General features: G+C 32.4%; 2 protein-coding genes across 3 annotated transcripts; both read left to right on the forward strand.

Moving 5' to 3' along the window:
* Nucleotides 1-8,792: 8,792 nt before the first annotated feature.
* Nucleotides 8,793-12,675, forward strand: CRLK1 (Protein kinase superfamily protein). Of its 2 annotated transcripts, none has more exons than XM_047294155.2 (8): nt 8,793-9,074; nt 9,911-10,290; nt 10,749-10,902; nt 11,173-11,299; nt 11,410-11,495; nt 11,579-11,650; nt 11,737-11,937; nt 12,056-12,675. In XM_047294155.2, the coding sequence occupies exons 2-8, from the start codon at nt 9,974-9,976 to the stop codon at nt 12,398-12,400; spliced, it is 1,302 nt and encodes a 433-aa protein (XP_047150111.1). In that variant the 5' UTR covers nt 8,793-9,074; nt 9,911-9,973; the 3' UTR covers nt 12,401-12,675. The 2 variants fall into 2 exon arrangements, with proteins under 2 accessions (XP_047150111.1, XP_087949299.1); XM_088093173.1 differs by having other exon boundaries at nt 8,793-9,025.
* Nucleotides 12,676-16,183: 3,508 nt separating this feature from the next.
* RPL24 (Translation protein SH3-like family protein) lies at nt 16,184-18,747 on the forward strand. The gene is made up of 4 exons (XM_047294157.2): nt 16,184-16,369; nt 17,515-17,553; nt 17,803-18,033; nt 18,310-18,747. Exons 1-4 carry the CDS (start codon nt 16,262-16,264, stop codon nt 18,517-18,519), a joined length of 588 nt encoding a protein of 195 aa, XP_047150113.1. The 5' UTR covers nt 16,184-16,261; the 3' UTR covers nt 18,520-18,747.
* Nucleotides 18,748-24,394: the final 5,647 nt, after the last annotated feature.

Below are 24,394 nucleotides of genomic sequence, written 5' to 3' on the forward strand. Positions count from 1 at the left end.
TAATTTTTTTCTTACACTTGCTTTTTTCCCTTCCATTGCAACGGCCCTAACAAGATAACATTCCACACTCAGTTATATCATTCAACTTAATGAAAACCAAAAACACAGTGTAAAACACAATGTCAGGGTCGCCCATTTTTACTTACACCAATAAAAACGGATACCACTGCTCGACGACCTCCTCCACCAGACGCGAAATGCACAACAAAACAACCACACCCGCTTTCCGAATGCCAAAATGTAAGGGTTTCTCTGTGGACGACAGACCCACACAAAGGATGGAAGGGTTGAACGCTGTGGGTAGGGTAAAGATGGAACACACAGCCACAGAGATCCTCCAAGGTTTCAACGCACGTTTTCAAGAAGGAGGACAGAACGAAACCGAGGATGGAAGCTTCGAAGACGGAAAGAGAAGGAAGGCTTGAACGAACGAGAAGACGGACGACACAGCGAGAGAGCGACACTGAAGAAGGAAGGCTTGAACGAACGTCTTTCGCACCCTAAACCGCCAAACCCAAATCTTAAAATTTTAATCTGGAAATCCCAAAATACCCCTCGCCCCGTAACCCTTTCTCTGGTTTATTTTCAAATTAGTGAGCCAATGCACAGCTGCCACGTGCCGTTGTCAAAACTGTGTCAAACTTTTGTTGTCCAAATAACATTTTCCTAAAATAAATTCAATGTGTGAGTTCGATATTTAAATTTTATAAACTTAACTAAGATAAAACAAGAGAAATTGTTAACTAAAGTATAATTATTAAAAAAATAATTTTCATGGAATATTATGTATGGTTAAATAATAAACCTAAATATTATACAATATTTGACCTTTATGTGTACTATGAATGTTAAAATATAAAATTATTTATTTTTAGTTTTTGGTATTTTTGGATTGTAATATTACATTTCATTTTGTACATTAGCATGAGTTTAAAAAAAGGTGCTAATTATTAATGAAAAAGACAAATAGAAACTTTAAATAATCACAAGTGATGAAAATACAAGTATGTGTATTTAAGAGATAGGCTTTGTTATAATATAAGGTACAAAAGAAGACAATTTTGGTGTTCCTATGATTCATACAGATGGAAATAGAACAAAAGCACATGCTTACACATGTGCAGATCACATGCCTTATAGATCCAAACCAAACATCATACATGAAAAAGAAGATAAAAACTATGTTTGCTTTAAGTTGAACCAAATGTGTTGGAATCTTTGTCTTGAATTTATGGGTTCTACAAATACAACCATGAAACATGATCCTTCTCCATCTATAAAAATAAACAAAAAAAATCGAGGTATGATTGTGTGCATGCTTCATCTTGTTCCAGCATTTTCTGACAGGTAGCTTAGGTAACCAAAAAGTTCTGATCACAATCATCTCAAACCATAACATTGCAGGGCCTTAACATTAATTAATTAATTAAAATAATAACAGATTAAACTACTCATTCCTATATTTAATGAACTACTTGAAGATTAATCTAATGCATTAAACAAATTTAAAAACACCTTCAAGGGTTTTGCTTTTTTGCTTTTTTAATTATTATGAGATCCCACAACCACTCTTGTTTACTGTTCTAACAAAGGATATCTTCTAATCTTTTGTGTCATTTCTCTTCAATCTTGCAATAATTGATTGATTCAACCCTTCATTTTCCCATGTTTGGAAGAGTAGGTGAAGTGAAAAAGTAAGCTAAATGATATATATGTATTTCATAATCCCACTGTCAAGTCTATATATATATATATATATATATATATATATATATATATATATATATATATATATATCACGATTAAATTATATGTTTTTAATCTTAAATTGCAAAATTGAAAATTAAATATTATTTGATTTTAAATTTTAAAACTAAATAAATATGATTTTTCTAATTTAATTGAGTTAATTTTTTTAATTATTAACACTATTTAACATGTCAACTTAAAATGTTATTTAATATAAAAAATTTAATATTATTAAATTAAAAAATTATATTCATTTATTTTTAAAGTTTAAAATAAAAATAAATATAATAAGTTAATAAATTCTAATTTTGTGTCTAAATTGAAAGGACTGCTGTAACATCCCAAAAATACAGTATAAAACCATACCATAGAATATTCACAGTTAACAATATTACAGTTCAGTTCTGAAAGAGAGTAAGTACGTTTATGGCCGAACGGCCTTACAACAATACTTACTAATTTAAACTTTACAAAATCTACAGTCTAGACCAAATGGTTTCCAAAACGATGCTTATACCGAACGGTTATACAAAATGAAAGTCTCTAATTGTCGAACGGTCTTTAAGGTTCAGCCTTAACCTTCACTTCTTCCAAGGCTTTTTCCAGTAAGCACTCTTCTCCTTCTGCTCACATCCACAGGATGATCATTGCAACAGGAATAACGACCGAACGGACAATACAAACAAGACAGGAAATAGGGTAAGCTTGTGTAATTTAATAAATTTAGTAAAACATATATTTCATATAAATTTGATATACATCAATAAGTCAATCATGTAATCATCCAAGCATACATTTCCAACCAAAATTATACGTCAATGCATGCAATAACCAACCACTTTACTCTGACTGTACCGACTATATGAATTTTGTGTAGCTATGACGTTTTTGCACCCAGGTGATGTAATAGCTGGGATGCCCTCAACAGTTGCCACCTGAGGTTAGTTTGTTCCGTCCAAGTTCACCTTATGGACTAGGACCTCCTGTCATTCTCACACATGACTTACTCCTTTCTACTTGAGAATGAGTAATCACAATATCAGGATAAACGCTAGCTAAGCATAACCACATTCATACTCTACCATTCAATAACCAATCATGAGATATTTCTCCCTGAAATTCTCTTTCATTTCCATACTATTTCATTCATATCACATTTTAAATACCATCATATTTATTCATCAATACAATCAAACCAAATCAATAGAAACAAATCCCATCTTAAACCAAAATTGAACAATAACATCCACCCTAGAGACAAGACCGAACGATTTGAATACTTTTTAGACTAACACAATCGAACAGGACCGAACGGTCCATTCTAGATAAGACTCATCATAAGCTGAACACTCGTGATAATATTTGGACGTTTACTGGTTACTCAACAGTTACTACAAAACAGTATTTTAATAGACAGAACTCCTAATAATGTACAGAATACTAAAGAATACATATAATTTAGACTTAACCGAAAATCATAATAACTTTTGATGGCACCTGAGAACTTAAACCGAACCCTACAAGATTTAACCGAATACTATTGACTTTGACCGAACACTCTTAGTTCAAATATAGTACAAAATGGAGTATAATAACAATACCGAGCGCTTGGTTCAAGACCAACCACTACTAAGACCGAGCGCTTGGTTCAAGACCGAGCACTACTGAACTTCACTAGTAAAAAAAGCATATTTTAACTCGCACATGACGCTTCGGTTTCAGACAAACCGAAGCCTATAGATCGGACGACCTCGGTTATTAACGAACCGATACCTAAAGACCGAACGACCTCGGTTTTTTGAGTGACCAAAGCAGTAGTTTACCGAACAGTCTCGGTGAACGCCTAACCGAGGCATTTAGTCATGTCTAAGAGACCGAACGACCTCAGCTTTTTGAAGAACCGAAGCAATAGTTGACCGAACGGCTTCGGTTGAGTGCCTAACCGAAGCATTTAGTCCTGTACAGACCGAACGACCTTTGTTTGCAGAACCGAGGCCTTTAGTCCTATCATCCCTGTCACTAACGTACAGACCGAACGACCTCTCTGCCGATAACGTACAGACTGAACAGACCGAACGACCTCATTTGTTTGCAGAACCGAGGCAGTAGTTGACCGAACGGTTGTTTGGGACAATAGGCAATAACCGAGGCAGTAGTTGATCGTTCGGTTTCGGTTCTGCTATGAACCGAGGCAGTAACCGAACGTTCCAAGTTAATTTTGTCCACTAATATGCCTCGGTTGTCTGGGACAAAGGCAATAAGACCGTTCGGTTTCGCTTCTGCTATGAACCGAGGCAATAACCAAACGTTCCAAGTTAATTTTGTCCACTAATATGTCTCGGTTGTCTGGGGATAGAAGCAATAGTACCGTCCGGACTCAATCTTTTACTTAACCGAGGTAATAGCCCCTGCGTAAACTAAACACGAACTCATTTTCTCGCGCAGTGTTCTTCCTCTTCCCTTTCACGCCTCCAACGAAGTTCTTCTCTCCAACCTAGGGTTCTTTTTCCTCTTGTTCTCTTCGTTCTAATTCGCGACAAAGGAGGTTTCATTCTATTTCCAATCTTTTCTCTCTGCCATTTATTTTCTTCCCCCTTTCTCACTGGTTCTAGGTTAGTATTGTAGAGAGGGGAAAATACTCATGGTGGCGCGAAGCTCGTGGGTTTGAGATTTAAGCTCGTGGTCCTTCTGCAGATTTCTATTTCTTGTGGTTTGCAGGTTTGATGGCGTCCCGCGATTCTTACGGCGACGAAGGCCTGAAGTAGGCTTTGTAGCGCGACAGCGGTGGTGATGCTTCACGGTGGCGATGGCACGAGGCAGTGGCGATGATGAGGTCGCACTTAGGTTTGTGAACCTTCTGGGAGAGGCGCTTTCGTGCGAAGCGAGAGTTCCATGGTTGATGCGTCAATAGAGGAGATGACGCGGCTAGGGCTCAGCGAGATCGAGAACCGTTCGGCAAGGGCGAGCACCGTTCGGCGAGGACGAGAACTGTTCAGTTCAGTACGAACCGAAGCCTAAAGTCTAAGAAAAAAAAACACCCTACTGTCTCGGTTACCTAAGAACTGAGGCATAATCCGACCGCTTTTGGCCTTGGTTGTTAACCGAGGCAAGAAACCTACCATTTTTTGCCTCGCCTGTATATGTCTTGGTTGCGGAACCGCTACCTATAGGCGAAAATAACCGTTGTGGTTTCCCCTTACTGCACTAGTGCTTATATCAAAATGAAGGAACATATATATATAATTACACAACACTTATTTTCAATGAGGATAAAGATAACATCTATGACTTTAAGTATTATAGAATACATTAACTAAACTCATTAGGAAGCATAAAGAGGAAACTATACTTAGATCGAACGCTTACTTACAAGTATATTAAGAGAAAACCGATCGGTCATTAATTGAAATTCTTCACAGAAGAAGAATCCAGTCCAGACTGAATACCCAAGGATAAACTGAACGGTCAATAATGACTCTCGGTGACAACACAAAATTACGCAGAATAGTGTAGACTTAAAATCAAAACCCTATATCAATCCAGTTTCTCATCATTTAACTCATACACTCATATAGCCAAACATGCAGTAACAACAATACTTCATTTTCATCCAACGATCAGCAAACATGCAACCATTTAAAACAAGAATCATAATCAAATTATATAAGTTTCCCTTACCTCGAAACCCATAAAACTGCTATGCTACTACAATATTGTCTACACTGTCCAAACATTTATAACCTCCTATAACTTCTGATCAACGAATAGAAACCCCAAAACGAAATCAAAGACAGAAACTAGATTCATATAAGAGTTTGATGAATACATGCAAGCTGAACAGTACTTGCATGTCACAAATAATACATAAATTCTAAAAGGACGAAGGGATTCAACTTACTAGCTCCAAACAGCAACTTGATCAGCTTAAAAGAGAGGGTTTAACACCAACAATATTCAGGTGTTGCCTGAATGATGATCGGAGAAAAAGAAAGGTAAGAATTGGTAGAGAGAAGATGAAGATTGTAGAGAGAAGGAGGAGAAAAACTCAGAAAGTTTTGAAGAGAGAAAAGAGGCATGCAGAAGTGGCTCAAACTTTTAAAAAATTTTCTTATATATTACCCACAACAGACCAATCGGCCACTCAGCTCTGCACACCTGTCTTTTTCACTTTCTGAAATTTTGAACCCTTTCTCTTACACCTGTCTTACACCTGGCTTCCACTAACTTTGAGTTTTTAAGGTTCTGAGCAACTGCAAATATATTTAACTAAAAAATAAATTCTATTTATATAAAAATTAAGTATTAAAATTATGTTTAATTTTACTTATAAAAAATTATTAATGAAGATTACGACTTAGCCACTTGATCTCACGCTTTAACCCTTACTTTAGTCGACACAAATCTAATTATAGTATGTTGTTTGTTCTTTTATAAAAAGAACTTCGAGATTCTCGTCCTAGTAGTATAATTAAATATACTATGTAAATTGAAGGTCCCATTTCATAAGGGTTTTGTAAAAAGTAGAAGGCAAATTATGTTGCTTCGGCTTTTACTAGCAAAAGGAGCAATTTGCTTTCAGAAAATTGGCAACTTTAGTCTAAAAATTAAAAATGTTTATTTAATTTTTGATAGCAATAGGAAATATATAGTATATGGTTTGTCCAATGAAACGTGTGCAGCACCAAATGTTAGTGCAACATTGGATCTACTAGTTGTTGGTGTGTGACTGAAATATATAGATGTTTTGGGGCCCAAAGATGATATTTTTTTCTTCTTACTCTTTCCTTCAATTGGTGCTCTTTCAAGGTTCTCAAATGGCAACCAAACACTATTTATTATATACCATCAAAATTTCAGAACTTTGACCAACCAAAATTTAAAATGAAAGTTCAGTAGGCGTTAGTATGGGGAAATATATATATATATATATGACAATGATAGTACACTTAAAAAATATGACTATGATACATTTTCAAAAAGATATACAATGATGGAATAAAAGTTAAATATGAAGTTTTAATAAGTTAGTTTTCTAAATTTAATACAGTCGAGTATGATTATGTATAAAAATTATTCTTACAGAAATTCAGAAAGACTCCATTTTTGTAATCAGTTAATTATTGTATTTTTTTAGGGATTTTAAATAATTTTCATTTCTGAATGATTAAAGAGTGACATTTGTATTAGAGTATTTGACACTCAAGTAAATGTATATGTATTTATCTACAAGGAGATTGCACACATTTTTGTTTTTAATTTTATCTTTTAAGTAATATTTTTTAAAAATTTAAATAATTTTATTCTTTAAATATATATTTTTTATTTTTTTTTAAATTTAACAATTTTTTAAAATTAAAATAACTATCTATAATAAAAATTATTTACAGAATAAATAAAAATAATTTATAATAAATTTGTAAAAATTATTTATATTTATAATTATAATACTAAATTTTATTATTTTTTATTATTATAACGTACGTATTTTCATAATGAGTAATAAATGTTACTGAAGAGTATTCATAAAATTTCCAAGACGTTAATCTATTTATTTGAAGCTTCCTGTGTATAATAAACCCACAGTCTAATAGATAATTATTGTTTAATTTATTTAATTAAATATGTAATTAAATATGTATTTATTAATTATGTGAATCCGAGTTCATCTGAACTTTAAATATTACAAACATAATTATGTTTTTTGAAAGTTGGATTTGATAAAGATTGATTTTAAGAAAATGTTTGAAAGATATTAGATTTGGAAAATGCAACAAATCATGAAGACCCCTTCCAAGTAAACTTTTAAAAACCAAAATAATGCTTCTCAAAAGAAATAGATTGACTTGTTTGTTTCATTATCTTATTCCATAAAAAGAATAGAAGATTGTGTAGATTTTCTAAATGCAGAAGCAAAGTATGCAAGGAGGTAAGTTACGTGACATGGGTTTGATTTAAATACAATGTAGCTTAATTAATTAAAAGATAATCATAAAATAATGAGAGTTTTGTGATGTAATTAAGTGATCATTTTCATAAAATGTCAGAAGTGGGCTTCACTTTGTTTTCATCCCAAAAGTGAACTATTGCTTGGATTCATCACTTTCCTTTTGTTTGATGCTCATTTAGGTGTGTTAGGTTCAAAGTCCATCACTTCCATTCTCATTTTTTCGTACCAGTTATCACCCAAACAACCAACTTCTCTTTCTCCATCAATTCTTTTTATAAAAAAAAATAGACAATTTATCAAAATGTCTTAAATGATAATTAAATTTTATTCTTAATGATAATTAAATATCTTAACATGATATTTCTAACGCTTCATAACAAATATTATTCTGAATAATTTTAATTAATGGACCACTTTCTCATAAGAAGAATTGAATTCAAATAAATATGACAGATCAAAATAAAAACTTCAGACTTTTTCTGCTGCAAGTAACCGTACATGTTACTTCTCTTTATTATATTATAATACAAAGTGTAAACACAGAATGAGTGCATATTATTATTGTTATTTTATTTATTTGATTCACATTGTAAAGATGTGCATGTGTTTAGGTTGAACCTATTTACTCTTCTTCCCAACCGGGGACGAGGGCAATCAAGTGGTTCTTAAATATTCATAAGTCTTAGTGTACGGTCAATGATGGACCACGTGTCCAGCTTAATATGGGGCCTGCCACATTTGACCCTTCCAACCAAACTTCCTAATTCCAAACACTTTCTTCAATGATCATAAATACATGTTTTTTAAGCTCAGTGATTAGATACATCTGTGTTCAAGCAAGATAATGTAATAAATGTTACATTTTTTTAAATATTTTTTATCTAAGCGAATGTTCACAATTTTAAATTCATAAAAACTTATTAAAATTAAAATAATTTTGGGCACTTTATTTTCACGATATACAAATAAAGAGAAGAAAAGAAAAGCTTTTTGAGGTCAAATGAAGAAAGATTGAAAAAATTGTAAAAAATTAGTAATTTATTTAATGTACTGTTCATCCTTTGGCGCTTTTTTAGTGCAAATTGTATTGATATTAAAATTATTCTTAGCGGCGACTTCGCCGTTTTCCGGTTTCTCTCTCTCTGTCGTTTGTTTATGCACTTTTTATTTTGTTGTCCGGAAACCGTGTCTGCGACTCTCTTACACATAACACATTCTTTTCTCTCGTTTTTGTTTTTGGAATCTCGTTCAGGATCTTCTACCCTTTTTTCATTCCTTCTCGCTTCTGGGTTTCTCTTTCTGTCTTTAGCAACGCTCCCACCAAAAAACGTAACTAACTGCTTTGCTTTCAGTTCAGTTTTTCCTAGTGTGTGAATTGGTGAGTGGAGGCGTCATATTTTCCCCAGAACATGTTTCCGTTTCCTTTTCTGTCTACCTTTTTTGCTGTCAGTGTTTTGATCTGTCATCTTATGTTTCTTCAAAGTGTGTTTTATGTCTCAAAGTGCCTGCTTAACTGGATATATGCATGTTTTTTTTTTTAATTTTCGTGTTTATTTTGTTGCTGCTAAAGGGTGGGGGAAAAAACGGAAGCTTTGTGGGGGTGAATGAAAGAAGAGTAAAAATGAAAAGGGTGTTGTCATTTGGTTACATGCTTATGTGAATCTGAGTTGAGATTTCAATGATGGTTTGAAACTTTTTGCGTGATTTTGATTTTGCTCTCATTTTCCTGATTTTTGTTCCTTGTTAGATTGAATGGATAGAAAAAAAGTTGATAAAGTTTCAGGATTTATGCATTTCAGATTGGTATAGAGGAGAGGATTAGGATTAGGATTAGGATTCTTTCTATTTGGGTCTTTGATGCATTTCTTGTTCCGTGTGCTAGTGGTTTTGGTAAAGTCTAGTTTTGAACAGATGTAATGGGTGGTAACTGGTGAAGTTGTTGGTGATAAGTTATGCTTGATCGATTGTTTCAATATCATGCTGATGTCATTGTCCAACTTCCAGCATTGATTATTCATGCTGAGATTTTATTTTCTTCTTCTGAGTGTTATAAACTTCCGAAGACTTTTTGACAATGACTTTGAAAATTAAGAGTAAAAGCCTTCAATTGACTGGTTCAAGTTCAATGTTGTAAACCAGGCACCAAGGAAATCTGTATATTAGTCTATTACTGGTGGCATATAATTGACCATGTTTTGTTGCTTGCTATGGCAGGTATATCAATGGATTGGATGATCAATAATAGGAAAGTCTAGCGCAGAAGAGGAAAGGGGAGAGATGAAAGACGAGTCAACTGGGCTTATCATCGGGATTTCCATAGGTGTGGTGATTGGAGTTGCTTTGGCAATTTCTGCGTTGTTCTGTCTCAGATATCATAGGAAACGGTCACAGATAGGCAATAGCAGTTCCCGGAGAGCAGCTGCCATACCCATCCGCCAAAATGGTTTTGATTCATGCACTATTCTATCAGACTCAACCTTGGGTCCAGAATCACCTGTGAGGTCTGGACGAAATGGCACATCCTTCTGGCTTGAGGGCTTCAAGAAGAGTAGCAACATGGTGTCAGCATCTGGAATACCAGAATATTCATACAAGTATGTTTGTTGTCTTGTCTTATACTGAGTTAACTTCATGTGCCGTTCCTCTCTATGTTCTTGTAAATTTATTACATGTGTTGAAACTATATGAACTAGTAATGATCTGCTGCACTGTTTTTTTTCTTATATGAAATGATTGTTTCTAAATAGAATTCAATTGCTTGGTGGTCTTGTTCTCTGAAGAGAAACTCAGAGGAGTAATTAGGTTGGAGCATTTGAATATTGGAAGAGGAAACAAAGAAATGGATGGCTTTAAACTACAATAACTGCTTGATTGGTGTCTCTTATTCCATTCTTATTCCATTCTTATTCCTGAAAATTTGTAATTTTAGTGACTACGGCATGTTTCTATAAGTGAAATCAAGTTAGCAGTAGTTTCAACAAAGAACAATTTCTTTCGTGTCATTTATCTCTTTCTTCTTTCTTTCTGTTGAAGTCTTTCATCTATGCTTCAGGGATTTGCAAAAGGCAACATATAATTTTACAACACTCATAGGACAAGGTGCATTTGGTCCTGTTTATAAAGCACAGATGTCTACTGGGGAGACTGTTGCAGTTAAAGTTCTCGCTACTAATTCTAAGCAAGGGGAGAAAGAATTTCATACAGAGGTGAAGATAATATTTGTTTTTCAGTGCTTTGGTATGAGAAGAAGGTTGATGATTTTTACCATAACCTGAAAAGTAGTTTTTTTATATGTAAAAATACCTTTGTGCAATTTTCTTTTCTAAACTTGATATGAATAATTGTCAACTTGGCATGTTTTCATTTTAGATAACTTAATTCCAATTGGTAGTAACAGTTGTGCTGTATTAAGTGTGATAAATTAAAATTTTTCTGCTTTAAGTACGAAGTTGGCATGTTCTTTGAATTTTTCTCAGGTTATGCTGCTGGGAAGGTTACATCATAGGAATCTGGTGAATTTGGTTGGGTATTGTGCGGAAAAGGGGCAACACATGCTTATATATGTGTACATGAGTAAAGGCTGCTTGGCTTCCCACTTGTACAGTAAGTTAGCTGTCTTTTCATGGTCAACTTGAGGAATGATGGTATTGTTTTCATGTTGAACTTCCATCTGCAATAATAACTGAAGCAAATATACTTGTGTTTATATTAAGGTGAAGAGAATGGTGCTCTGGGTTGGGAATTGAGAGTTCATATAGCTTTAGACGTAGCAAGAGGAATAGAGTATCTTCATGATGGGGTAAGTTTCCTGAGATCTGTCTGCACTAAGAATTCTGCTTTCTCTATATAGTTATATTACAATCATATTTGTAATCACTTCAGGCAGTTCCTCCTGTAATCCATCGAGATATCAAATCTTCCAATATTCTCTTGGACCAGTCCATGCGAGCCAGGGTATGCCATTGCTATTTCTTTCACAGTAAGTGTTTGTTGAAATGCTTCTTATACTGTTGTTGTCGGTGGTGGTGTTGAATCAACAGGTTGCTGATTTTGGACTCTCGAGAGAAGAGATGGTGGATAAACAAGCTGCAATTCGGGGTACCTTTGGCTATCTTGATCCTGAGTATATATCTTCAGGAACATTCACCAAAAAAAGTGATGTATACAGTTTTGGGGTTTTGCTCTTTGAACTTATAGCAGGCAGAAATCCTCAGCAAGGTCTAATGGAATATGTTGAGCTTGTAAGATCTCTCTCTCTTTCTCTCTGTCTGTCTCTTTCTGTACCTGACATGAAACTGTTCCATGATTCCATCAACATCACTATGCATGATTCTAATGAAGATGTTAATGAATGATCAGGCAGCAATGAACAGTGAGGGGAAAGTTGGTTGGGAGGAGATAGTTGATTCTAGGCTTGAGGGAAAATGTGAGTTTGAAGAGGTGAATGAAGTGGCAGCCCTTGCCTACAAATGCATCAACCGCGTCCCAAAGAAACGGCCTTCCATGAGGGACATTGTGCAAGTTTTGACACGAATACTCAAGTCAAGGCACCAAAGGAATCATCATCATCACAAGAAGTCACTCTCAGCCGCAGGTGATGAAGTTTCCATTGATGTTGATCAGCTAGAAACCAAGACTTCTCTCACTCACCACCACACAAGAGAAGAATCTATAGACAGCGCAGCTGACATGTATGATTTGTAGAAGATGGTTTTGCATTTAGCTCAGTTTTTTCATTAACATTGAATTTTTTGTATTTGCCTTTGGATGTCATTTGGCCATAACTTTATCGAGGCACCAGTGATTTGATGATGCCAGACATCATCTTCTGTAATTGTCATAACATTTTTTTTGGTTTCTGTTTCTTTTTTTTTTTTTTCTCTTACCTCAGTTCTGTCTCACAGAAATGACACTCAAAATTTGTATAGTAACACTTCGAAGAATGAATTTGAAGCAACAAAAGGAAAAGTTACCTGTCTTGCCCTGAATCTATTTTTATACCCATTAATGTTAGCATCCATCTTATAATTACTTCATGTTGCAACAAAACAGGTTAATTTTGAATAATATTGATGTAATAACAATATATTATATACAAATTATTTTTTAATTTTGTTCTTGATAACTAAAATAATAATGCAATACTAATGCAAGTGGTAATTAAAGAGAAAATAATAGAAAGAAATTAATACTTTATAAAAAGTGACAGTGTAGTATGCATTTTATGTATCTTTTAAAATTGTATCACACTTTAAAGTAAATGAGTTTGATTCTTTATTTTAAATTATTAAAACATTAAAGTTTATTAAATAGCCTGACAAACTTCTCTCTTGTCTTTAGTTTTATTTCATTTGGAAAATCTTTTTTTTTCCATACCAATTTTTAATTCTCAATTATTTTTCGTCTTGTTAAATATTCACTAAAACTCGTAAGGTGCTTACTCTTTTAATATAAACAAATTTGTTGTACTGTGATGAAAATATATCGTGTTTAATTACATAAATCTTTATTATACAGTCTATTTGACATTAAGTTAGAAATAAAATCATTATTGTAACATCCCATAAATACACTAATAGACCATACAAATAGAATAATCACATTAATTAACATATCAATTCAGTCTTACACTAAAGTTAAAGTACGCTCGTGGCCGAACGTCCTTACAAGAAGCGTGTTACCAAAAATAACGAGATGTACCATAAGCTACCCTGACCGAACGATTTACAAAGCAAAAATACCGAACGGTTAAATCAAGAAAAGGGAAAGTGGTCGTTCTAAGACAACTCGCTAAATAACTAAACTAAACTACTAACCGAACGGACTACTGTTCGGCCTTCACTTCTACCTCAACGAGGTTATCTTCTTCCAAAATTTCTTCTTTCAGCGTCTCCTCCAGTAACGCATCACCATCTGCTCACATCCACACGGATGATCATTGTAAAGACAAGACGGACGTACAGATACAGGACAACACAATGAAAAACACAGGGTAAGCTTATTGAATTTAATTCAAGTACTAACATGCATTTCACAACATATCAAACATATCAAATATATTCCAATATACAATTCAATCAATTCCTGATACTAGACTGACTGTCCGGACTGTATGAATTCTGTGTAGCTACGACGTTCGTGCACCTGGGTGATGTAGTAACTGGAATTTCTCATCAGCTGCCACCCGAGGTTAGTCCGTTCCATCCTTAGTACCTCTAAGGACTAGGACCTCCTGCCGTTCCCACACATGACATAGTCCCCTCTACTTGAGGACGAGCACTCACGGAACATCAGGATGAATCGCCAGCTAAGCTTTGTCCACATTCATACTTTACAAATTCCAACTTTCATCCAAGAGTCGTTCCTCCCTGGAACGCTCGTTCAAAATTCACAACCGTTTATTCATTTCATATATTGTTCATCATTTATAATCTTTCAATTTAATATCCTTTTCGTCATCCATTTCAAATGCATAAAATAACGAACGTTCAGCCATCTTCATAACTAGGAGGAACGTGAGGAACGAGACTGAGAAGTCCCCCGTTCCAGAACAGAATAAAACCGACTACAATAACACCGTATATGACGAACGTCATTTACCACTTGAGTCAGTTGAATGAACTGACTTTCGTAAGTTCAGATCAATACTCAAAGAATAGTTTAAGTACAGAGGCTCTAGGCCGGATCCAATGGATATAGGCCCCTCAAGACGATTAAAGAACCATACTTAGAATAATTCAATTACAGAAACCGACTGCCAGTCAATGACCGAACACGGTAAAAGGATTTACTGAATTTAGACGAACGCGATGTCCACAAGTTTAATAATTAAAGACAAGTACGAGCGTTCGGTATAAGACCGAGCGCCACTCATAACTAACGCTTTGGTTCGAAATCCGTCACTGGTTCGAACTTGCGATAGAAATATTAATATTAATAAATATAATACAGGATGGTGAAGAGAGGGTTTAAGAATGACTAAATGCCCAGATATATGTTTACAAGTTTCTCAATTCCTCACATAACACTCAGACCATCTACGCTTGGCCGAACGCTCAAACGTAGAACTACTATCAAAGGGCGTTCGTCCTCAACTAGAATTCTTTCCAAATGAAAGAATTCAATTTCAAAGAAGTTTACTGGTAATCACCGAACGTTCAAGGACCGTTCAATGACGAACGTTCATTAACATAGGGAATTTATATTCAAAGTTTCATTTACATTAAACTCATTTCTCAGCATACAATTTCATATTTTCAAATACTCATATCATAGTACATTTCATAATTCTCATACATCAGCTCATCATCATAACCATATACCAAAAATCAAATATCACAAATTCATGCTTCACACAACTCACAGAACGTCCATACAGCACAATACAGACATACGAATTAAATTGAATAAGCTTCCCTTACCTGGATCAGTGAGTGAACGAACGTACTAAAACACTCTTTGTCTGACTGAGTTCACTTTCTACCCTTACGTTCCACTCCCCTTTAAACTAATTTCAAACATTCAATAAACCAACAGAGACTCAGACAGGATAACAGCATGCAACCGAAGCTGGGTTTGCATGTATCAGAAAAACGAACGGATAGGCATAAGGAAACTTACCAGTTTCAGAACTCAGATTTGTTCGGCTCAAAGTGAAGCTTGAGATGCCGGGAATGCTTCCACGGTGCCTGAACGGTGATCGGAGTAGAGAAAGGTAAGTTACAGTAGAGAGAAGGATGGGTTTTCTAGAGAGAAGAAGGAGGAAAATGAAAGATCGGAGCTTGGAAGGAAGGGTGCATGCAGAGGAGAGTGGGCAGGGTTTTCAGAAAATCATTTTTGTCTGCCCCACGCCCAAACGGATGTGCGTTCTCCAGTAGACACCTGTCCTCCACTACTGATTTTCGAATCTTCCATTCTTGACACCTGGCGTTCGTGCAGAGGTTTTGGGTGCGTTTTAAATGACTCTAACAATGATTTTGGGTGCATTTTTAATAAGACATGACAGGTGGATTTTCCGAGGTCTGACAATTATTTTTGTGTGATTTTAATTCTTTTGTAAATAACTATTTAATTAATATAAAAAAACAGCATAAAAGCGATAAAATTTTTATACCTAATTATTGAATATGAAGATAGATATTGTATTTTCAAATCTATTAAGATAACATTGTTAGAGATAATTACTATATTGAAAGTATTATTTATTTTGAAGTCATATCACAGTAATAATAATGATTTTACTTCAATTATGAATGTTAGATCCTCAAATATCCCCTTCTTCATTCCTACTTTCATTTGCTTTTTAGATAATTATTTCTAATCAACGACAACAAGTTAAAAGTCTAATTTTAAGAAGAAGAAAAATAGAAGTAACTACAAATGGGCCAAAAATTGGGCTTAGCAAGCCCAATATGAAACTGCGGTCCATTTTGAAACCAACCGGTACGTCGTCGTTTCGCTTGTCGATTTTAGCCTCTCACCACTGCTCTATTCTTCTCACTCTGGCATCCTTTTATCCAAAACCATTATTATCAGAAGCAGAAATAACGAGAGGTTGCAGCAACAATGGCAGCCATGGGTGCTCTTCAGAGCTCAATGACTGGTCTTTCCCTCTCCTCCAACTCTTTCTTAGGCCAGCGCTTTTCCCCCATCACATTCCCCTCTCTTCTTCCGGTATGCACTTTTCTCTCCACTCATCAATGTTTTCCCAGTTTATTTTTTCAATTAAAGTTTCAATTTTGTCCACCCCGCGTGGTTTCTTTCTACCAATAACCAAATGGGTCTTCCTCCTTTTAACAATTCATGAAAATTAGCAATTCAAGTTTTTCTCTCTTTTTTTCTTCGTTTTTAGTTTTTCATTGTAAATATGGCGATATCGTTATTTGTTAGAGCATGTTCATTCATTAAAATGACTACGTATTTTTGACATTAAGCTTCCGTTGGAACATAGTTGGTCGGTACCTCTGGGAATAAATGCAAACTAAGCCCTTGTGGGTGTATATTTCTTATTGAATTTATTTAATTGGACTTTGATGACTGAAAAAATGGATAATTATGCTCCTGTGTTATGCTGTATTCAAAAGTTTTGCTTCATAGACCTCAGAGTACTGGTGCTTGAAAATTTGAGATGGGAATTCAAAACTGGTTTTCTATCTCAAAGCATATTCCCACTCCTTATAGTGGAAAACCCAGTAATTCCAACTGTAGGGTTCATTTGCTTGGTGCTTGTCTATGTGGTACTTTGAAGTTAAGAACTGGCTCAGCAAACTTTTCAGTTGAAGTGGTTTCCCTGTTAGGCTGAAGAAACATATTCTACAGATGAGGATAATGTTATAAAACCTTAAATTCGTTGTAGCTCTTTTTAACTTTGGATTAGGTGTTTTACAATTGAGGATCGTTAGGAACACACTATACTATTGAAACTAATGAAAAATGAGACCTGCCAAAATTTGTGATTTTCAATAAATTTTAGTCTATAATAGACTGTTAAAAAAAGTATGTTAGAGAATATGTTGTTAGCATTTCTCTTTAGTCTTTACAACTTTGTAAACTTGTCCACTATACTAGCTTTCACTTTTTGGCCCTAATGAAAACAATTGCTTATCATCTTTTAATCAATATTTTTTGTTCCGCTTAGTCTGTATTTGGGCTCTAATTATTTGCAAGAGTGCTCTTTACAAATAACAACTGCAATAATATTGTCAGACAAATGATTGATGGTTATTAATGATAAAATAAATCAAGTTTGTAACTGAATTTTATGATTCCATCAAGAGTTTTGTAAACTGACTTGATATTGTTTATCTTTGTGATTGTAGGGTAAGTCAACCGAGAAGCAATGTCCCATTGTAATGAAGGTTAGTATAGATTCTTGGATTGTGCATGACCAATGCTTATTCTTTGCAAAATCTGTTATGCATGTGCAGTCATTTGCAGTTCATTATTTGTCATATATGAATAGTAGGTAGAACTTACCATTGACACTGCATCTTACATTGAGGAAATTGAAGCTAAGCAAATCATAAAGTTTCACTGATATTATAGTGTAGCTAGCCTTAACAATTATACTCTTGTGTTGCATTTTTTTTCTGCTTCTGCTCTGGCAGCTTAAACGATGGGAGCGAAAGAAGTGTAAACCAAACAGCCTTCCTATCTTGCAAAAAATGCATGTTAAACTTGGAGATACGGTGCAAATCATAACTGGAAGTGAAAGAGGTAAAGTTGGGGAGATCACTAGAATCTTCAAGCATAACAGCACAGTAATAGTGAAAGATTTAAATTTGAAGACAAAGCATGTCAAGAGTAGAGAAGAGGGGGAACCGGGCGAAATTATTAAGGTTGTCCTCATTTCCCTTGCTTCACTTTACAAATTCTTTTCCATTTCTGAAACTTCTTCAAGAAATGTAAGTAACTTTTGTTTTTCACATAGAAAGTATTCATAATTGGATATACATTTAGTTTTACATCTCATTCGTAGGTTATTATAGGCATGTTTGGAGGTAAACTAAAAGTGCTTATGACAGTTTTTCTACTATAAATATAGAGCTTTTTTCAATAGAAAATCTGTCAAAAGCATATAAAAAATGCTCATTGGTGTTATTTTATAATTCCAGATTGAAGGTCCTATCCACAGCTCAAATGTGATGCTGTACTCGAAAGATCAGAAGGTAGCAAGCCGTGTGGGACACAAAGTCCTTGATAATGGTAAAAAGGTTCGGTACCTTATAAAGACTGGAGAAATAATTGACAGTTCAGAAAATTGGAAGAAACTGAAGGAGGAGACTACTAAGAAACCTGAAGAAGCTGCTGCTGCTGCTGCATAATTTTTCTTGTGTAGTTCATTCATTCTCTGGTAATGTAACTCTAGCTGTACTTGTTGTGCTTAGTTTTTTTCATTTTATCATCTGATGTATATTTTGGTCTGTCTGTTGATCTCCATATACAAAAACCAGGGTGATTAAATTTGTCTATTGGTTGTTCACTTTGAGCAAAGTGAACTTTTTGAAGAGAAATTGTTCATGAAAGTGAAAATGGCTGTTTTTTTCTGAGTATCTCTGCTTAATTCAACCAGGTATTTTGGTACTCCAATGGATACTAATATGAATGAAAGGACAAACTTTTCTTAAAATTAAGTTTTATTAAGAAAAAAAAAACAATTTTTGTCATTATCTACCTTTTGGGGTGATTTGTATTAAAAAGAATCTGCGCATGGTCTTGTTAGATAAACACTATCTTATATCTTAGTCCAACCTTTTTGTGTGTATTGTTCATCTTTTCTTTATTTTATTAATACAATATGGTTTGATTCCAAGTTAGCTTTGACAGAAATGGATTCGAGTTCACCTAACATGATCTCACTCTAATTAAGTTATATCTAAGCATTTAAATTAAATTCATTAAATATATTTTACAAAATTAAATTAATTGAAAATTTGGACTTTACCAACAAAAATCACTAATGGATGGAATCGATTGATATTGCTACAAATATATTAGTCACTAAATCCAGTGAAAATTTCTATAAAAAAAATTGAAAAGCATGTCTCTATGGATATATTTGTCAGTCAATTATGTTTATTTCTTCCAGCTAAATATTAAAGATTTCAGTATCAAAAACGTACGTATATATTTGTCAATAAATTAAACTTGATTTTTCTGCCAATGTTAAATAAAAGGGGTTAAATTTTTTTTTTTGTATTTAAAGTTATTATTTATATTAGATAATTACTTTTTTATTATGTATAACAATTAAAAACTTATAGTAATCATGTTAATTTAATATGAAACTAAATTTATCATTTATTAAGTTTGACATAACAATAAATGAGATAATAAGTTATAACGAATTATTGATTTAAGTAATAGAGTATTAATTTAACAGAATAATTTGTTACAAAATACACATAATTATTTTATATAATAAACTAAAATATTGAGTCAAATATTAATTTAATTATTTTATAAAACGAAAAAATTATATTATAATTGTTTAATAAACAGATTGTTATTAATTAAAACATAAATTATGTTATTATTATTAATTTTATAAATTTTAACGAATTAAAAGGCTAGATTAAATGTTAAATTATTATTATCAATGACTTCTTAAGTTTAATGTAACCACCTTATATAAATTTTAAAAAAGTATATTTATTAAGTTTATGTTTAACATACATTGAAATTTTAAAAATTATTATTATTTAGGAAATTGGTTGATTTTGAGATAATTTTAATTTTTTTTTACATTATTGATTAATATTTAGTCAAGAAAAATATAATTTTATTAATTATTTAGTTAGCAATATTTTTGCAAGTATGTAATGACAGGTATGTCTAATATGAATTTTTTTGAATATTTTTGTAGGTTATAAACTTAAATTAAAAGTGTAACTTTTTTAAATAATAAATTTAAGTGGAGTGTTAGTTTAATAAAGAATATTAATGTATAGAATAATTTATTACAAAAATGAATAATCAAACTTATATGATAAAATTTAAATATATTAAAATTTATTAATAATGTTGACATTGGGTTGTTTTTAAGATTCTCTTAAAGGAGTTTTTTCTTTATATAAGAGTTATTAATTGATATTTGATTAATAAAAATATAAGTTTATTAATTATTGGAACATGTCATTAAACTTACTTAGGAACAAATTTTGTATCTTAATCTTTACCATCTCTGTTTGGTTGTTAGAAATAAACCCTAGTGAAAGTGACAATTTCAATTGAGTTTGATTCGATGCACCCCTGTTTCTATGATTTTGAAATTGTTCATGCACCTCTCAACTTCATTCAATAAAATCAGTATCACATTTATTCTCCTTCATACACAATATTTAAAAGGTTTAATTACTTTCTTGGTCCTCACACTCAGAGTGTTGTTACTCGTTAATACATGTTTTTAAAAAGACCTCTATTTATTTCCAATATGGTATAAATTGTATCAATCAATTCTCTTCCCTTAGGTTGGCATAACCGGAGTTAATTTGTGGTGATGTGCCTATGAAATTTGATTTTTTTTTCTCTATCCTTTGTTTCTTCCTGCAACGCCTAATTTTTTTTCTCTCTCTTCTATCAATGTCTTGTTTTAAGGGTTTTAAATTTACCATTCTCAACCTTTTTAGGTTCTTTAACCTAGATTATTGAAAAAAATAGTTCGCAATACTTTTAAAAAAAATCCTTATTATTGCTCATTATTTTAATTTTAGAGACATAATCTTTTGTCTTATTATCATTATTATTATTTTTGGACCTCTACGATTTCTATTTCAAATTAATTTAAAATTTCATTACTTTCCTTTTATTTTAATTTATATATTTTTTCTAAACATTCTATGTTGTGAGATTGCAAAATTTGTCTCATGAAGTCCAATTTTGGGGCTGCGCAGGCCTAACTAGGTTCAACTCGCACAACCCAAGGTCCACTACCATCCAGTCTGAACCTGTGTCCTTCGTCCCTAGCTACCTCGAAGGTGGAAACCACCACGGTCATACTCAAATGTAGAACAAAACCAAGGTGCGAGCTCGAGAACCCAAACACAAATCAACACGAAGGACAGAAACCCCAGTGCCTTCCTCACCACAAGACGAAGTAAAACGAGAAAAGAGAAAGGGAAGGAAGCTTCCCTTTCTCAAAAATAACTTTAAACTTCTTTACTTTAAAATCAATAAACTTCCTTACTTTAAAAATAGCTTTTCTCAAAATTAAGTTAGACTTGACAAGGATTAACATCACTCCTATGTACTTCCATTCATAATGTAAAATAAGGGACCACATAGTTCTTTCATAATTGAATCAAGAATATAATGCAAAACGAATCAACTTAACATAGTTACTATGGAAAATGTTATGCACTAAACAAGAAACAGAGGTTAAAGTTGTCAACAACCTAAACTACGAGAATCTTACAAAAAAAACTGGCCTAACTACAAATCTCCAATAAAAGATCTGAATGGTCAAAATAAAGAACCATATATCTAGGATCAACTGTTAAAATTTCATCCTAATCTGACAATTAACGAAGCGAAAATCCTAATTTTCTTAAGATGACTAGGACTAGAAAACATGATCTCACTTAAGGGAGATTTTGATCTCTTGAGCGAAAATTAAGCATAAAATGGGTTAGGTTGCAATGTTATTCTCGCTTTAGCGATAATTGGCCCACTTGAGTGAGAATTTTACAAAAATTAGGTTAAGTTGTAATATTATTCTCACTTGTGCGAGAATTGGCTCGCTTGAGTGAGAATAAGACAAAAACATACTAAAATTATGCATCATTTATCAATCTCAACTTAGACTTACATACAATTCAACAACAAAATCAACAAAATTTTCATTAGGTGTACCAATTTCATAGTATAACAATATTAAACTTAAAACTTAAAATCAATTTACAAAAGAGTTTTAGCTTCCCTTTCCTTAAACTAACTTTCTCAAGTTAAAACTTTAGAATTACTCCCAAACTATTTTGAATTTTGATCAATTAAAAATTTCCTTATTTTCCTCATTTTCAACGTAATGTAACTAGACTTTTTTAATGAGGAGAAAAAGAGATGAAATCAAAAGAGAAAGAGAGAATACAAGTGTGAAAGAAATGAAATGGAAAAGCTTCTTTGGTAACCTTACTTCCTACTACTATTTATATTATATTAATTTATTATTATATGTTTACTATACATGCATGGGAAGTATGCTCACTCATGAATATTTACAAATGTATTTTACAAGGTGGCAATGGAAGACAAACATAATTTTCAAATTGAAAATGAAGACAAACATGATACTATATATATAGTGAACATAATTTTCAAATTGAAAATGAAGACAAACATGATACTATATATGTAGTGAGAAGTCTTACAATTAACTTTGCAAATGCATTTTGCAAGTTAGCAATGAATACAAACATAATTTGCAAGTTGGAAATGAGGACAAACATGATACTATGTAGTCAAAGGTTTTACAATTCTCCCAATAACAAAAAATTTTGTCTTTCGAAAATTTCATTACTAAAGATACTAAAATTTAAGTATTCCTATAATTTGGAATAAGTCAATGGAGATGTTACTTGGGAATTGGAAAAAGTGAGAAAAAAAAATGTTATGATAATTGGATGTGTCTAAGTAAAAATGAAGTAGTATTGTTAAGTAATTTTTTTTGTCATATTTAAGGAAAGCACTTAATGTGATCTAGATAATTATACATCAAAAAATAATAAATGCTCAAATTACTTGAAAGTAAATAGTGAAGTTTTAAAAGATTATATAAAAAAAATGTTGATGTTAAAGCTTAAAATCGTAAGATGTAAACCAGAATAAAGAGACATAATAGATGAAAATTTTAGAAGTTTATATTTGAAGTTTTTATATATTCATATAATTTTGAAATTATATATATTAATAATAACTTATGAGTTTGAATTTGAATAATATTTTTCCAATTATAGAAATATTTTCATTTTAGTATATTTAGTAATGAAAATAATTGTTGTTGGAGAGAATTCAAAAACCTATGACTAAATAGTATAATGTTTGTCTTCATTTCTAACTTGCAAATCATATTTGTCTTCATTGCCAACTTGCAAAATGATTTGCAAAGTTAATTATAAGGTTTGTGACTACATATTTTGTCTCAATTTGCAAATCATGTTTGTCTTCATTGTGAACTTGCAAAATGCATTTGCTAATATTTGTGTGAGCATACATCTATAGTAAACATATAATAATAAATTAAAATAATATAAATAGTAGTAGAAAGTAAGGTTACCACAAAAGATTCTCTTCCATCACGATAATTGTTTTCCTTCCATCAACAAGCAAATAATTAAAATATTTGTATCCATTATTTACACATATCCATTTAGAGCATCTGTTATGAATCTACGGGTGCAATTTTTTTTACCATCCCTATTATAAACCTTGTATAACATTCTTAATTCCTAGTTTGAATTCCTAATGAACTAAGTTTACTCGTGGAATTAAATTCATTTTGACATCTTTAAGCATTGAGTGTGGTGATTCTTTACTCCTAAATAGGGTAACATTCTCCATTATTTTTTCATCACCTAATACTTTAATTTATATGATTGAGTTAGAAATAAAACATGTATAGTTTCATTTAAATACATAACTCAATACTTATATTACACTTATGTCATGATGTTATATCTTTAACACACTTTCTCACATCATCGATAATATCAAATTTTGACTAGGATAAACTACTCTTGTACTATATAAGAAGTGAATTTGTAAGCCTAATTCTATATTCACAAAGCAAGTTTAGGTTTGTGTCTATTTTTCTCCCACTTATATATAGTATAAATTAGTTTTATTTTTAATCGGTGTGGGATCTCTACCCCTACTTTCTCACATCGAAGATACCTTATGTTCATATTGAGAACATTGAACATAAGAATGGAAAGAAACTCAATGAATGGTATGATAGACATAAATATTAACTAAGATAAATTTTTTTATGTCTCTAATACCATGTTAAATATAAGAAAATTAAGTTTAACGGTCAACCCAATAAATTAAGATTTACATTATTTTTATTTTATAAAATAGTCTAATCCTTACAGTATTTTCAACCACTTTCCTCTTAAAGTTCTATTTTTTTTATTTAAACTATATTTTTATCACTTAAATTGTAAATCCTTGATGTATTCTCTAAAAACTCTTAATGTTTTTAAC

Source organism: Vigna umbellata, chromosome 6, assembly GCF_029865625.1.
Source record: "Vigna umbellata cultivar VRB3 chromosome 6, Vumbellata_1.0, whole genome shotgun sequence".
Taxonomy (NCBI): Eukaryota; Viridiplantae; Streptophyta; class Magnoliopsida; order Fabales; family Fabaceae; genus Vigna; species Vigna umbellata.

Bases quoted from the DNA above. Each gene is read 5' to 3' on its own strand.
- CRLK1 (XM_047294155.2), top strand. From the start codon at position 9,974: ATGAAAGACGAGTCAACTGGGCTTATCATCGGGATTTCCATAGGTGTG. The intron at 11,300-11,409 runs GTAAGTTAGCTG...GTTTATATTAAG, and splicing joins CTTGGCTTCCCACTTGTACA to GTGAAGAGAATGGTGCTCTG. The intron at 11,938-12,055 runs GTAAGATCTCTC...ATGAATGATCAG, and splicing joins TAATGGAATATGTTGAGCTT to GCAGCAATGAACAGTGAGGG.
- RPL24 (XM_047294157.2), top strand. From the start codon at position 16,262: ATGGCAGCCATGGGTGCTCTTCAGAGCTCAATGACTGGTCTTTCCCTC. The intron at 16,370-17,514 runs GTATGCACTTTT...TTGTGATTGTAG, and splicing joins CATTCCCCTCTCTTCTTCCG to GGTAAGTCAACCGAGAAGCA. The intron at 17,554-17,802 runs GTTAGTATAGAT...CTGCTCTGGCAG, and splicing joins AATGTCCCATTGTAATGAAG to CTTAAACGATGGGAGCGAAA.